The sequence below is a fragment of the Pygocentrus nattereri genome, chromosome 19, assembly GCF_015220715.1.
Source record: "Pygocentrus nattereri isolate fPygNat1 chromosome 19, fPygNat1.pri, whole genome shotgun sequence".
NCBI classification, from domain to species: domain Eukaryota; kingdom Metazoa; phylum Chordata; class Actinopteri; order Characiformes; family Serrasalmidae; genus Pygocentrus; species Pygocentrus nattereri.
Window position 1 is genome coordinate 24,720,292 of NC_051229.1, and position 15,022 is coordinate 24,735,313.

At 36.9% G+C, this 15,022-nt stretch overlaps 1 protein-coding gene across 1 annotated transcript in view; it reads left to right on the top strand.

The window, feature by feature from the left end:
- The window catches only part of cdyl (chromodomain protein, Y-like), a 34,359-nt gene extending 19,563 nt beyond the window's left edge, over positions 1-14,796 (top strand). Inside the window, exons 4-7 of the mRNA XM_017699285.2 lie at positions 2,213-2,385; positions 4,738-4,948; positions 9,590-9,733; positions 12,589-14,796. Coding sequence (XP_017554774.1) covers positions 2,213-2,385; positions 4,738-4,948; positions 9,590-9,733; positions 12,589-12,744 — 684 coding nt within the window. The 3' untranslated portion in view covers positions 12,745-14,796. The remainder of the gene's footprint in view (positions 1-2,212; positions 2,386-4,737; positions 4,949-9,589; positions 9,734-12,588) is intronic.
- Positions 14,797-15,022: the final 226 nt, after the last annotated feature.

Consider the following 15,022-nt stretch of genomic DNA (forward strand, 5'->3'; position numbering starts at 1 on the left):
TCTTGCCATAGAGAAATCGGGCTTAGACCCAGAGGTCATAATATGGGCATAATGTAGATTACAGAATGGCGTGCGACTGCATTAGTGTGTTAGCACATACTTAGACATATTTACAGCCAAAATGGTGACACGTTACTTCAATAAAATACACATGAAATGTGGCTCCCAAAACTTGACAAAATGGCGATGGGTTGCTAACCCCTGAACTAAGCCAAGGACAACTTTATGCATCACAAAGTAGCAGGATTATGAATAACTACTCATCATTTTAAACAAGAGAGTTAATAAGGAGTTATTCATCATGATTAGGAAGTGTTTGTGTGCACAAATAAATGTTTAATACTTCAACATATAATTAACTATAAAATCAGATAAATTATATGGCTAATGATATATTGATAAATATCATTAATAGCAATTTAGTTATTTAAAACTTATAACTAGCTAATTAGGCTGCAATATTAAGAATAATTATTAATAACTGTTGTCACTAAATGAATGATGAAAAAATTACATCAAGTGATGTGTATGTAATAATAATTATACATCTATTAATAATCATTAACAAAGTCATAGATCTTTTTTGTTTTAGTGTACTGTGTCAGTACACTAACCACTAACTTTTGTTAATATAAAAGCAGATTCTGACCCTTTCAAATTCCCTGACAGGTCAGCAGTACAGTCTGCCATGTAGTGATGAATACTGAGGGGTACAAAGGAATATTTTGGTGAAAAAATGCTTTATCCCTTACCCCACATTTTCGTGATATGAGCCTCAACCATATATGTTTGAACTTGAGTGTACAAATTAAGAAATACATCTGCTCAATGCTGGATCAACCAGTGGCTTGCCAGATATACCTGCAGCTCCTTGTATGACAGGATTTGAATGTCAGGTTGAGGATGCCACCCGAGTAGAGTGTCTATGCTGCGGGTAGTGTGAGCTATTGATGCTAGCACTTAAATTGGCGTTGAAGATAAAACATGTAGTTTTACAGTCAGACTGTGTAAAGCTACATTTATATAGCATGCTAGATGCATGTGGCATGACAGTAGCTAGAAGAATACAAAACAGACTGAAAAGGTTTACCTCATTCAATTCTCGTACGTAAAAGTTAACTTGGAACAGCTGTAGATTTTAGGATATCCTGTTTGCAACCAACTTTGTAATCTTCAGTTGAAAAATGAGGTCTGCGTTGAGATTTTGCTCATTACTTTTACTGAAAGGCATTCTTGCTAGTTTGTGGTTCATTGCCAAAAGCTACAGCTTGCATGTTTATGCATCATTAGGGAATTAGTGGATTGTACCGGGCTACACCTAGATTTCTTTGTTTACTGTTTGTATAAAATGGAATGCAACATTTTTTTTATGTAAAGTTTTATCATTATTTGAGATGCAACATCCAACAGTCGCTCCAGTAGCAACCCCTTGTCTATGCAAACAAACAAATTCAATACCTATGCAGTGACATTTTGACACATGACATGCCCCTTGCTGTTCAGTTTGAAAGTGGAATAATGCAAAGCAGAACGTTATGTGGGTGATAATGTAGTTTCGGTTTTAGTCTTTATGGTTAAAGGCATGTGTTTACAGAGAAGCGGTTCATTGACACTCCAGTATTTGTTAACAACATTAACCTAGGATCACTATAAAAAAAGCACACATCAGATATCAAACATGTCTTGGCTCATCAGCTGCATTTGGGGTAAGTGATGAATCATATCATATAGATTCGATTACGAACTATGTCCATTAAGAGCTATGTCCAGAACTGACTCACCAAGCAAAATTTAAAAGAAAGAATGCAGCAGACAGTGTCTTTGTCTGTCCTGTTTAGCTTGTAACAGCTGATCCATTTAGTGTGTAAATGAGCAAATACTCACCATTTGATTGCTGGGCTATGTACCTCACTGCCAGAATTGGACCAGCAAACTTTCCATTTGTGCCTGTGTCAGCAGTTGCTGCACTTACTAAAATATCCAAAAAGCTGCTTGATTATAAACAGATTTTTAAATTTATTTCTTCAGATGTTTAAGATTTTTGCATAAAACTGTATGTGCCAAATGATTTCCAAGCGATAGGGTACATTTAATTTATTTCTTGTATCATTTTTATTGTGAATTGTTTAAGCATTTTAGAATAAGCATATATTGTTTTATTAGCAATGAGTGTTGTATCCTGAATGTTTTCTCTGGTGTATGGATACTACAGGTGATGAAGGAGGTTCAGAGTGCCATGGCCACAGCATCAGCTGATGACAGTAAGTTGGTCCTCCTGAGTGCTGTTGGCAGTGTGTTCTGTTTTGGCCTGGACTTCATCTATTTTATCAGACGACTCACAGATGACCGGAAGAGAGAAAGCATCAAAATGGCAGAAACTATCAGGTAAAAATAAATATTCCTGCAATGACTAATTGATGACATTAATGATTTATTAATGTAGAAATGTAGCTTCAGCGCAAAGTACGGAAAGCAGTGGGAGTAAGATGTATATGGCCGTGGGTGTTCGGGGTTTCATTAAGTACTGTTGATAAAGCTGGTTCTTGGTGTTAATAGTCTTGATGTTGTCTTTTTCTTGCATTGTAGAGATACAGTGAAGCCAACGTCCTGACAATGTATAATGCTGTGTTCAGAAAGTGTGCAGAGTGTGAGATTGATAATGCTGATTAAAGATGTGTATGTAGAAAAAGTAGCCTACAGGCTATGCTTTGAGTAGTTGCTGACTCATTTCATAATAACAAACAAAGAAAATGGAGAAGTGATGCAGGAGGAGAGTGGTGATTAAGCATTCAATTGCAAAGTGATGCAGAGGTCAGATGGAGTTTGCAGAAAGATCATCATCATCGTTGTTGACCGCTTAAACCAGATAGTCACGGTAGCAGTTGGGAGAGCAGAGAATCCCAGATGACCCTGTCCCCTGCAACTTCCTCCAGCTCATTCCCAGGGACCCCAAGCCGCTCCCAGGCCAACTTGGAGATGTAATCCCTCCAGTGGGTCCTAGGACGACCCGGGGCCTTATACCGGTAGGCTGTGCCTGGCCGTGCCCCCACTGGGAGAGGAAGCGGCTATACTCCGCGCGCCTCCCAGATGGCCGAGCTCCTCACCTTATCAAATAATGTGTAGCCTGCCACTCTGTGAAGAAAGCTAATTTCTGTCGCTTGTATTCGTGATCTCATTACCCACAGCTCATGACCATAGGTGAGGGTCGGGATGTAGACTGACCAGTAAACAGAGAGCTTTGCCTTATGGCTCAGCTTCCCCTTCACCACTGCAGTCCGGTACAGTGACCGCATTACTGCTGCCGCCTGTCCCAGCCTGCGGCCAATCTCACGATCCCTCTTCCCATCACTCGTGAACGAGATCCCGAGATACTTAAACTCCTCCACCTGGGGCAAGCCCTTTCCCCTTACCTGAAGTGAGCATGCCATCCTTTTTTCAGGCTAAGACCATGGACTCAGATGTGGAGGTGCTGATCCACATACCAACCACTTCACACTCAGCTGCAAACCACTCCAGTGAGCGCTGGAGGCAACCATGTGATTCAGCCAAAAGAACAACAATGTCTGCAAACAGTGGAGACACCACCCTCTAGCCTCCACGTGTTGGCTACGCCTTGACACTCTGTCAATGAATATCACGAACAGGCGTGGAGACAAGGCACAACCCTGCCAGAGCCCAACGCTAATACTGAAAGGGTCTGACTTAATGCTGAGTATACAAACACAGCTCACACTCTGGGAGTATAGAGATTAAATGGCCTGGAGTAATAGCCCCAGTACCCCATACTCTCGGAGGACCTCCCACAAGATATCTCGGGGAACCCGGTCATAAGCCTTCTCCAAATCCACAAAACACATGTAGACTGGGTTGGCAAACTCCCATGCCCCCTCAACAATCCGCGAGAGGGTGAAAAGCTGGTCCATTTTTCCACGGCTGGGACGGAATCCGCATTGTTCCTCCTCAATCTGAGGTTCAACTAAAAAGATCATAATGTCATGTCAAAACATTAGAAACTGATATAGTGGAACATTTGCACTTTGGATTGACAGAACTGGTATTTTAAAAATTGAATGATTTAAAAATTTAAACAAGACACTGTTTTTACTAATGGTCTCATAAGATAAAATAATACACACTGTTCAGCAAGTTGACAATGGTAGGTGAATGTGGCATTAGGAATCTTGCAGTCCTTGGTTAGTGGTGGGATTCCTGCAATATCAAGGACTTGAACCTTTGATCTTCCATGTCATATACTCTGTCGTTTGACCGGAATTCATTTTTTAGTTTAGCCGTTGACAGTTAATAAACTAAGACAGTAGAAAGTTTTGAAGCAGGTGCATAGCACCTCACTATACTAAATTAATGAATACCTAGGTTGCTTCATCTAAATAATTTTAAGCTTTGTACAGAAGTCATCACCACCAAGCATTAAACTCTGTGTAATTCTGTATTTGTGGTTTACGTATTTGGCCTCCCATAGACTTTTTTCAGGACAGTTTAGGCAGGAGCTATTTGCATTTTGCAATCATATTTCACAAATTATTCTGTATGAAGAATGGAATAAATGTTGAGTGTACTTTCTTAAAAATGCTTCTCGTTTCTTCAGGACAAGAATGTCTAAAATAATACATAAGTAATAATTTGCAAATAATTATAATGCTGTTAATAATTGTGTGTTAATTGTCTAAAAAACATTACACATAATGTACATTTTTTTTTTTTTTTTTTTGTCCTCAGGACTTTTGTGAACACTTTTATCCAATTCAAGAAGCCTATTATTGCTGCTGTGAATGGACCTGCTATTGGACTTGGAGCTTCCATCTTGCCCCTTTGTGATGTTATCTGGGCCAATGAGAAGGCCTGGTTCCAAACTCCTTATTCAACCTTTGGCCAGACACCAGATGCCTGCTCCTCTATAACATTCCCTCACATAATGGGAGTTGCTTCGGTTAGTACAATTTGTTCTTGTCTGTCCACTAAAAAGGTATATAGTTCTACTAATGTCTTAGGATTAATTCCATTACTGCCAGTTTACCAATTTTATTTCATTATTACTTTCACTTTGGTCTGAGAATAAACTGCATTTTGAAAAATATTCACAGTATATTTGTCAAATGCATTTAAAAATGTATTAAAAATGGCCATATATTTAGCACTTTTGGAATATAAGAAAGCAAGCCCACAAAATGTTTGAATTACACTCTAGCATTTAGGGGTGCGGTGTTTTATGTTGCAGTGTGTACTTAAATTTTGCAGTACAGTTAGGAATAGAAGGTTGTCCAAACTTTGGTATTGCATTCGAGATTAAGCCTTGGAAAATATGTGCATTTCTAATTCATGAGTACCTACAGTTACATTTAGTTTGCTGCATGCACAAAATGACATACTGATATAGCCCACATAACAATACAATATCTATCTGTCAGACAGATTGTGATAGTGCACTTTTTACCACTCATCTATTAATCTGATCAAACAACTGGCTTACAACATCAACAATCAAATAAAATTAAATGTTAACAGCTTTAAGGTAAAGAAAACAGCTCTTGTACATTACAAAATTTAACACACAAACTAATAATTGCTGTCTGTATTTTTCGTTTTCTCACCCCTCCAACCAATTTTTTTTTTAAAGTAAGGGAGAATACTGGATTTAAAATTAATCCGCAGTATTAATCATTTATCAATGATAGATGGGTAAAGCTTACTCCCAAAATTATATATATAATGAAAGAAAAACACATTTGGGAAAAAATCCTTCATGTATTTTATTTGACTGGTGCAAATAAAGTAAGCTAGTTAAAACTGCATGATAAGCAGCTTTTCTCTTATATAAGGCATGAAAGAAACACAATGAAATTTTCAAAAATTAATTAACTCTTAATACATATACAGCATGTCTGCATTTAACAAATGACCATGCTTGTTTGGATTGAAACAGTATGTTTTACTGGAAGTAAGATATAATTACAACAAAAGCAGGATCCTTGAACCACAAGGCAGAAGAAACATTATGAGGCATAAAACATATATTTTTATAATATAGGTATATAATCTTGGATATATTTAAACAGTGCATCCCTGAAGCCAACTTGGTACCTGAAAATATAATAAGTAATATCTCACATCGTTTTCAGAGTAACAAACATGTGACATGTATCCATATCAAATGTTAAGAATAAAATAACAACAAAAGAAGCTTTCTATTGAAAAGTGAGGTAATTAAACAGAAGCATGAACCACAAAGAATTCTGGGTAGCTCCACAGCCAGAACTACACTTTCATGGAAAAAAGGTACTAAATTGTCAGTGAGGTGGGACCGTTAAGGGTTCGTCTTTAGTACTTCTCGGGTAGGGACCATAATGGTACCATTTTCCATTGCAGTTGCATTTCAAGTTGACTCCACACACCCCACACACCATTGTTGTGCCATTGGGTTGTACAGTTATATTGTTTGTACTTTTATGAATGAAAAATGTACCAGCACAGTACCTTTTATTTCTGAGAGTATACAATATTTTTATATTATTTAAGGGTTATTATTTAAGAGTTCTTGCTGTCTAAGAACAGCACCTGAGAACCGACAATCATATCTGTCAGTAAAGTGCTGTTATACTACAGTTAAGTACTGTAGTATAAAATTAAAATCATATAATGAATGTAACATTTTGACTGATATTAACAGTTGTCAGATTAGATCAGTTATTAGACACCCCTCTGAAACCAGAAAATTTCAGGTTTCTTTAGACTTTCTTAAAAGTATGGAAGTTTACAAGATGCTTAACAAAATGACAAACAGAAGTAGTAATGATTGCAAAAACCTAACTAAATCTGAAAGCAAAAGAAACAAACTTGCAAAAAGCTAACCTATATCTTTGCTTTAAAAGCCAGGAGAGAAACTGACAGAAAACAAATGGCACTCATTCTCTATCTCACAAATGTTCAGAGTTTCACAAAGTCTAACAAAGTTTTCATAAAATTTACAAGTGAGGCTGGTCTGGACAAGTGTTTTTCCAGATTATGTCAGAGGGGAGAGAGCCCTGAACATCTCCCAGGCAGTGGCTCAGGACCTCTTATATAGGGGGTCCTCGTGTGATCAATTATATACCTGCACACAATGCAACACAAGACAGAAGATGTGCAAAATGGCAGCACAAGGCTCATGACAGGAACATTACAACACCAGCACCAGGCGTAACACCAGAATTTTAACACTCATTAATAATGCGCTGTATGTTCAAAGTAATCTTTTATTTGTGTGCACACAGGTTGTGTATTTGCCACAGAAAAGCATGGGTAATAGAGCGTGACTTGAATAAGTCACGTATGAGCCTAATGTAGCTATACCCAATGGTGAGTGTAGACCAATGGGATAAAGTTCCCCAACATTGGGTTGTGAAGTAGTGGAACTGCTTTTTCTGGAGTGATGGAGTGATATCCAGTATCTGTAGGATGATTTGGAAAAGCATTTGTGGTCCAGAACGAATCATCCAACATCATTACCTGACCTCTCTAATGTTCCATTTGCTGAATACAACCAAATCCTCACGGCAATGTTTTAGCGTCTTTTCTTAAAACCCTTATTAATACTTGATTTCAGAGGAAGCATTGCATGAGCAGGCGTCTACAAACTTTTTGCATTTTTCCTTTGTATAAAATGTAGTTTTTAATTTTTTTAATGTTTTCTAATGGTTGTTTTTTTTTTTTTTTTTTAAGTTTAAGATTTAAATTAATTTTTTTTTATTTTTTTTTAATGATCTTTTCCTTAAACAAAAAAACAACCCAATGTAAAATTTTGGTTTCTAAAATTCAATGTCCTTTAACATTACACATTTTGCCTACAATAATGATAATGCACACCCTTACCGATGACATCAAAGAGGCTGGCCAACGTTTCTTCTTATCACTGAAGTCAAGATTGTACATTTTAATATTGCCAATTCACTACTGATCTGCAAGTGTTCTAATTGGTCTTGTCTTAAAACAGCAGAATTAACTATGTTTACTTTCTGTCACAATTCGGCTAAAATTGTTGTGCTTTTAAAATAAGTAGTGTAGTATAATCTTTGACAGTCTAAGGGAATATACTGTAAATTTTAAGATAAGCAGCTTAGCTTTTACTTTCTCTCACCATTCTTCTAAAATCATTGTGCTTGTAAAATAATATAGTAGAATCTTTGATCTAAGGCAATATACTGTAAATTTTAAGATAAGCAGCTTAGCTTTCCCATCCCTTTTATATATTTAATATCATATCTTTACCTGACATTTAGCAGTAAACAGCTATGTCTTGATGCATGCCCAATTCCAAGAAGATGGGACAGTATGTGAAATGCTGATAAACAATCATTTGGGGACTGAAGACCTAAGCTGATCCAGTTTTGAAAGAGGATTTTTTTTGCCATTCTTCTGTTTTTCTTTTCAGCTGTGCAACTGTACGGCTCCTGTATTGTTGCATTTTGAGCTTTTCTGCCATGTGTTTGCAATGAGAGAAGGTTTGGACTGCAGGCACACCAGTCTAACATCTTCATGCTGATGCTGATGCTGTTGTCACACATGCAGAATGGGACTTGGCTTTGCCATGTTAATCATGGACGTCCCTGGCAAAGATGTTCACTAGAAGATAGCAAATGTTGCTTTCAAAACGTGTTTAGCTTTAATTGTGTTATCACAGACGTGAAAGTTACCCACTGATACTCCCCATGCCATGACAGATGCTAGCTTTTGAACATTGGTAACAACATGGATGCTCATTTTCTTCTTTGGCTCAGAGAGCACAACATCCATTAATAATAACCAAAGTTAGACTCGTCAGACCACAGCACACATTTCCACTGTGCATCAGTCCTTTTTAGATTACTTGAGCGCAGTGAAGTCAGCGGTATTTTTGAAAGACTTCCACTGTGCTCAGTGTACTGTCTCACATTTGTGGATGCAGCAACAAACAGTGTTTATTGACAACAGCTTGTCAGAGTTTTCCTGAGCTCATTTGACAATATCCATCACAAAAGTATGCCGTTTTTAATGCACTGCCAACTTAGGATAGGAGGTCATGGGCATTTAGTTGTGGTTTTTGGCCTTGTGGTTTTACACACAGATTTCTCACAGATTTTTGCAATGTCTCAGTGAGGATAGTTATTTTTAAATTGTTTAATTTTTTGTTAATACATTTTTGACAATGTGACAAGCCTCCAATTTTTCTAGCTCATAAAGCCTAGGCCTTTCCTGGATGCTCCTCCTCCCAAACATGCATCACCTGCTTTTTTTCAACATTGGACTTTATTCTTAAATCTTAAATTTCCCGTGTCCCAAGATTTTTGGAACATGTTGCGGACATCAATTTCAAAATGATCGTACAAAAACTATTGAGTTGTTAAGATTCAATTTTAAATGTCTTGACTTTGCACCATTTTTGTTTGAATACAGACCAAACTAGATTATATCACTACTTTTTGTCTACATTTTACCTGCTGTCCCAGTTTTTGAATTTTAGTTTGTATTTCTCATGACCATATTTACTCTGAGAAAACAATATATGCTGTTCATTTTCAATTAAGCTTAATTGAACTGTGCCCTCCCCTACTTTTAGGCTAACGAGATGTTGCTGAGTGGGAGGAAATTGACAGCCCAGGAGGCCTGTGCCAAAGGTCTGGTGTCCCAGGTTCTCTGGCCAGGCACCTTCACTCAGGAGGTCATGGCTCGCATTAGGGAGCTAGTCTCTTGTAATTCAGTTGTAAGTCATTCTTTCCAACTTCACTTACAATGAAGTGTTAATTTGATAGCATTTGTATGTCCATGTCAAAAAATATAATATTTTGATTATCAATATTTGCCAAATAAGTACATACACAGGATTACTAATATCGTAACTGTAGTATTTAAACGTGGATATACAATGATCAGCCATAACATTAAAACCATTGTGTATTTTATCAGCTCTATTTATATAGGTATTATATATATATATATATATATATATATATATATATATATATATATATATATATATATATATATATATATATATATATATATATATATATATATAAAATGTGTGTGTGTGTATACATACATATGTATGTGTATATACACTGCTCAAAAAAATAAAGGGAACACTCAAATAACACATCCTAGATCTGAATGAATGAAATATTCTCATTGAATACTTTGTTCTGTACAAAGTTGAATGTGCTGACAACAAAATCACACAAAAATCATCAATGGAAATCAAATTTATTAACCAATGGAGGCCTGGATTTGGAGTCGCACGCAAAATTAAAGTGGAAAAACACTACAGGCTGATCCAACTTTGATGTAATGTCCTTAAAACAAGTCAAAATGAGGCTCAGTATTGTGTGTGGCCTCCACATGCCTGTATGACCTCCCTACAACGCCTGGGCATGCTCCTGATGAGGTGGCGGATGGTCTCCTGAGGGATCTCCTCCCAAACCTGGACTAAAGCATCCGCCAACTCCTGGACAGTCTGTGGTGCAACTTGGCGTTGGTGGATGGAGCGAGACATGATGTCCCAGATGTACCTAATCGGATTCAGGTCTGGGGAACGGGCAGGCCTGTCCATAGCTTCAATGCCTTCATCTTGCAGAAACTGCTGACACACTCCAGCCACATGAGGTCTAACATTGTCCTGCATTAGGAGGAACCCAGGGCGAGCATATGGTCTCACAAGGGGTCTGAGGATCTCATCTCGGTACCTAATGGCAGTCAGGCTACCTCTGGCAAGCACATGAAGGGCTGTGCAGCCCTCCAAAGAAATGCCACCCCACACCATTACTGACCCACTGCCAAACCTCCTTCATGATGAAGGATGTTGCAGGCAGCAGATCGCTCTCCACAGCGTCTCCAGACTCTTTCACGTCTGTCACATGTGCTCAAGTGTGAACCTGCTTTCATCTGTGAAGAGCACAGGGCGCCAGTGGCGAATTTGCCAATCCTGGTGTTCTCTGGCAAATGCCACGTGTCCTGCACAGTGTTGGGCTGTGAGCACAACCCCCATCTGTGGACGTCGGGCCCTCATACCATCCTCAGGGAGTCGGTTTCTAACCGTTTGTGCAGACACATTTGTGGCCTGCTGGAGGTCATTTTGCAGGGCTCTGGCAGTGCTCCTCCTGTTCCTCCTTGCACAAAGGCGGAGTTAGCGGTACTGCTGCTGGGTTGTTGCCCTCCTACGGCCTCCTCCACATCTCATGGTGTACTGTCCTGTCTCCTGGTAGTGCCTCCAGCCTCTGGACACTACGCTGACATAAACAGCAAACCTTCTTGCTATATGCCATCCTGGATGAGCTACACTACCTGAGCCACTTGTGTGGGTTGTAGAGTCTGTCTCATGCTACGAGTGTGAAAGCACCACCAACATTCAAAAGTGACCAAAACATCAGCCAGAAAGCATAGGTACTGAGTAGTGGTCTGTGGTCCCCACCTGCAGAACCACTCCTTTATTGAGTGTGTCTTGCTAATTGCCAATAATTTCCACCTGTTGTCTATTCCATTTGCACAACAGCATGTGAAATTGATTGTCAATCAGTGTGGCTTCCTAAATGGACAGTTTGATTTCACAGAAGTTTGATTTACTTGGAGTCATATTGTGTTGTTTGTGTTCCCTTTATTTTTTTGAGCAGTGTGTGTACCATATGTACGTACGTACGTACATACATACATATATATACACACACACACACACACATGTATATGTGTATTGTGTGTGTGTGTGTGTGTGTGTGTATTGTATATATGTGTGTATTTTATTTATATATATATATATATATATATATATATTATAATATTTATATATTATATTATTATATATATTATATTATAATATATATTATTATATATATATATATATATATATATATATATATATTAGATAGATAGATAGATAGATAGATAGATAGATAGATAGATAGATAGATATTACAACATGTATGTGTGTGTGTGTGTGTGTGTGTGTAACATGTATAATTTGTATATTTGTACTATTAGGCTCATGTAGAATTTCCAGAATGTATTTAGAAAATAAAATCTGACTGGCATTTATAGTGTGTTACCTTTTGTCAAAATAGTATTTAGACCTGCATTGCATGAAATGTGTGTGTATATTCATGTTCATATAAATATTAAGAAATGTAAGATTAAAAATATCTGCCGTTATAGGGGTTATAAGGACATATATTCCCATTTATCAGATTTTCATATGGATGTATTTATACATTTGCCCTTAACTTCATATTCCTCCCCCATTTTTCATTCTTTTGGCATTTCATTGAAAGTTAGACGTCTAAAACAAAACAAATCCATATGCCATTTGTGTGAAACGTTAGCTTGTTACATGCACGATTGCAGTGTCCCTTTGTTACATATCATATATGCTAGTACTGGATTTCAGTAGCAGAGATTGACTTGACTTAGTGAAAATTAAAAAAACATTTTTTTTTTTAGTGAATTAATAATTTTAGTTGTATAGCTTCACACTGCATGTTCATCCATAAGTCATTTGCCTTTTTTCTTTTTTTTTTTTCCCCTGTTTCATTTTACTTTATTTTCATGCTGATGACGCCATGACAACACTAGGTTCTGAGGGAGTCCAAAGCACTGGTGCGGAACATTAACCGGGCTGCCCTCGAGCAGGCCAATGAGAGGGAGTGTGAAGCATTAAAGAGGGTCTGGGGCTCTCCTCAGGGCATGGACTCTATACTAAAATACCTTCAGAAGAAGATCAATGAGTGAAAGGACTGCTGAAAGTAACCATTATATGCTGGACACCATTCACAAGTGCCTGGATTTTAGACAGTTTTTAGTGCAACAAAACAGCATCATGGTAAATCCCAATATTGACCACTTTTATTCAGTAGCTTACTGAAATATGGGAGTTTAAGGCCATTACCAAGTACAAATGTTTTTTTTTTTCTTCTTCTTTCAGTAGACAACAAGGTGCCTTGTACCCTGATAATGACTGTAATGTGTAATCCAATATACATGTTACTAGATGTAAGCTTGGTTCAGTTAAAAAAAAAATTCATTCATTAAAATAGTTGAAGAAGCATTTTATGATTTGGCTCTGTCCACTAAATGCCTTCTGATAACAGGTTTAATGGACTGAAAACAGTTCTGTCATTTGTCCTTTTAAGAAAATGTTTAAAATCATTGAGTACCTATGTTTATATTCTGTCTTGAGCTCTGTTCATCCACACATTATTTACTAGTTTCCAATAAAACAAATCTCTTGTACAAAATAAATAAATCTTTTAGTCATATGTTTGTACAATAGCTTTGTCAAACTTGCGGGTATGAAATGTGGACATTTATTTATAATATCTTTATATTTAGTATTTATTGAACTCCCAGTATTTGGGAATTATTATTTCTTATGTGTTTTTCCCTTTGAATTGGTTTTTCCCATTGAATCAGTACATTTTCTGTTTAATTCTCATTTGATAAGTCCCCTAATTGTTTCATTTATTTTATTATTCATTTTTTTATATTAGAATTTGTCTCTAACGTGATATATAGATTTTTTGGGGGGGAGAAAACTGGTAATGTATAACTTAAGTATAATGCTTTCTACTCTAAAATAATTTTCCTTGTCCAATTTCTCGATTGAAAATATATAGTGAATTAAAATGCTTTTGAAACTTTTTAAAAATTCCCTATGAATGGAATCTGCCTTCTTTTTCTTCATTTTACTGTTCCTGATTTTAAAAAAAAGATTGTAATACTGCAGGCTTATAGTTTTTGTGTACTTATGACAGTTACTCTTATGGCCGTGTCATTGTGATATACTATTAGGAAGATCTAAAATGTTTATGCTAAAGAAATTAAATACTTCATTTTATAGCTCTGTGTTAGGTATGAGGTAGAATTCTGTGAACTAACCTTCAGAGAAATTACTTTGTGCCTTCAATATTTAACATAATCTATAACAACTCAACAATGATTGCTGTAATAAAGGTCAAGAAGATTTCACTGTAGACAAAGTAAGTGTGTGTGTGTGTATGTGTATGTATGTACACCTGCGCACTTCATGAATATTTTTTGAAGGACAAGTCATAACAGAAGTGAGCAACAGCCATTGAGCTCTGTGGGGAGTTCTGTGGCTACAAAGTTAAGAGACTACCCAAAGACAAGTAAGCAGCAGGGCAATTCCTGCTGGTCTTTCCTGAATGCAGATAGGATGTCACCTGCTGCTGGAGTAAGCCTTCACCTCCAATAGTTTCTAGTCATACATGACAGAAATGTCTTATCAGTCTATAGCTGTAGCTGTCAGAGTCAGTGTCTCATGCATACACATGGATGGGATTTAGGGCCAATTTTAGGTCTGTGTACTTGAATATGCACCTCAAGTTACAAGTTTAGAATGCTCACGCATGCAGCATTTTGTACATAATGACTGCTGCCATGTTCTAGTTCCAGTAGGTATTGCACTTGAAATGTGCCAGATTCTAAGTATATTTTCTTTTAAAAGCAATTAAATGATATTCGATGAACCTCAGATTATTGCGATATTGTTGATTTTTGGTTTAGGTTATTATTGGTTATTGATTATCTTGTTGAGTATTTGATTAATTCTTGTGTATTGTTTGCTATTGTCTTGTTTTTGATACAGGTTGATTGTAAAGAAATTTTCAGTGTTATTATTGTTGTTGTTGTTATTATTATTATTATTATTATTATTATTATTATTATTATTATTGCAGTTGCTCTTATGTGGAACCCAGGAAGACTAGCAACCACTTTGTGGAAGCTAATAGGAATCCTAATAAAGAATCATTTGGAAACCCATTCTAACAAGAAGTGATGGGCACCATCCTGGTTAGAAAGCTGGTTAACTCAGACTGTGGCAACCCATGAGTGAGAAGTCAATAAAATGGATGTGGAGCCAACATTTAGTCAACCCACATGAATTACCTTAAACTAACAGTCTTAAGATGAAAAATGTCTCACTTTTCTGCAGGGCCACCACATATTTGTTTGAACAACACTATGGTGATATATATAAACTGATTCA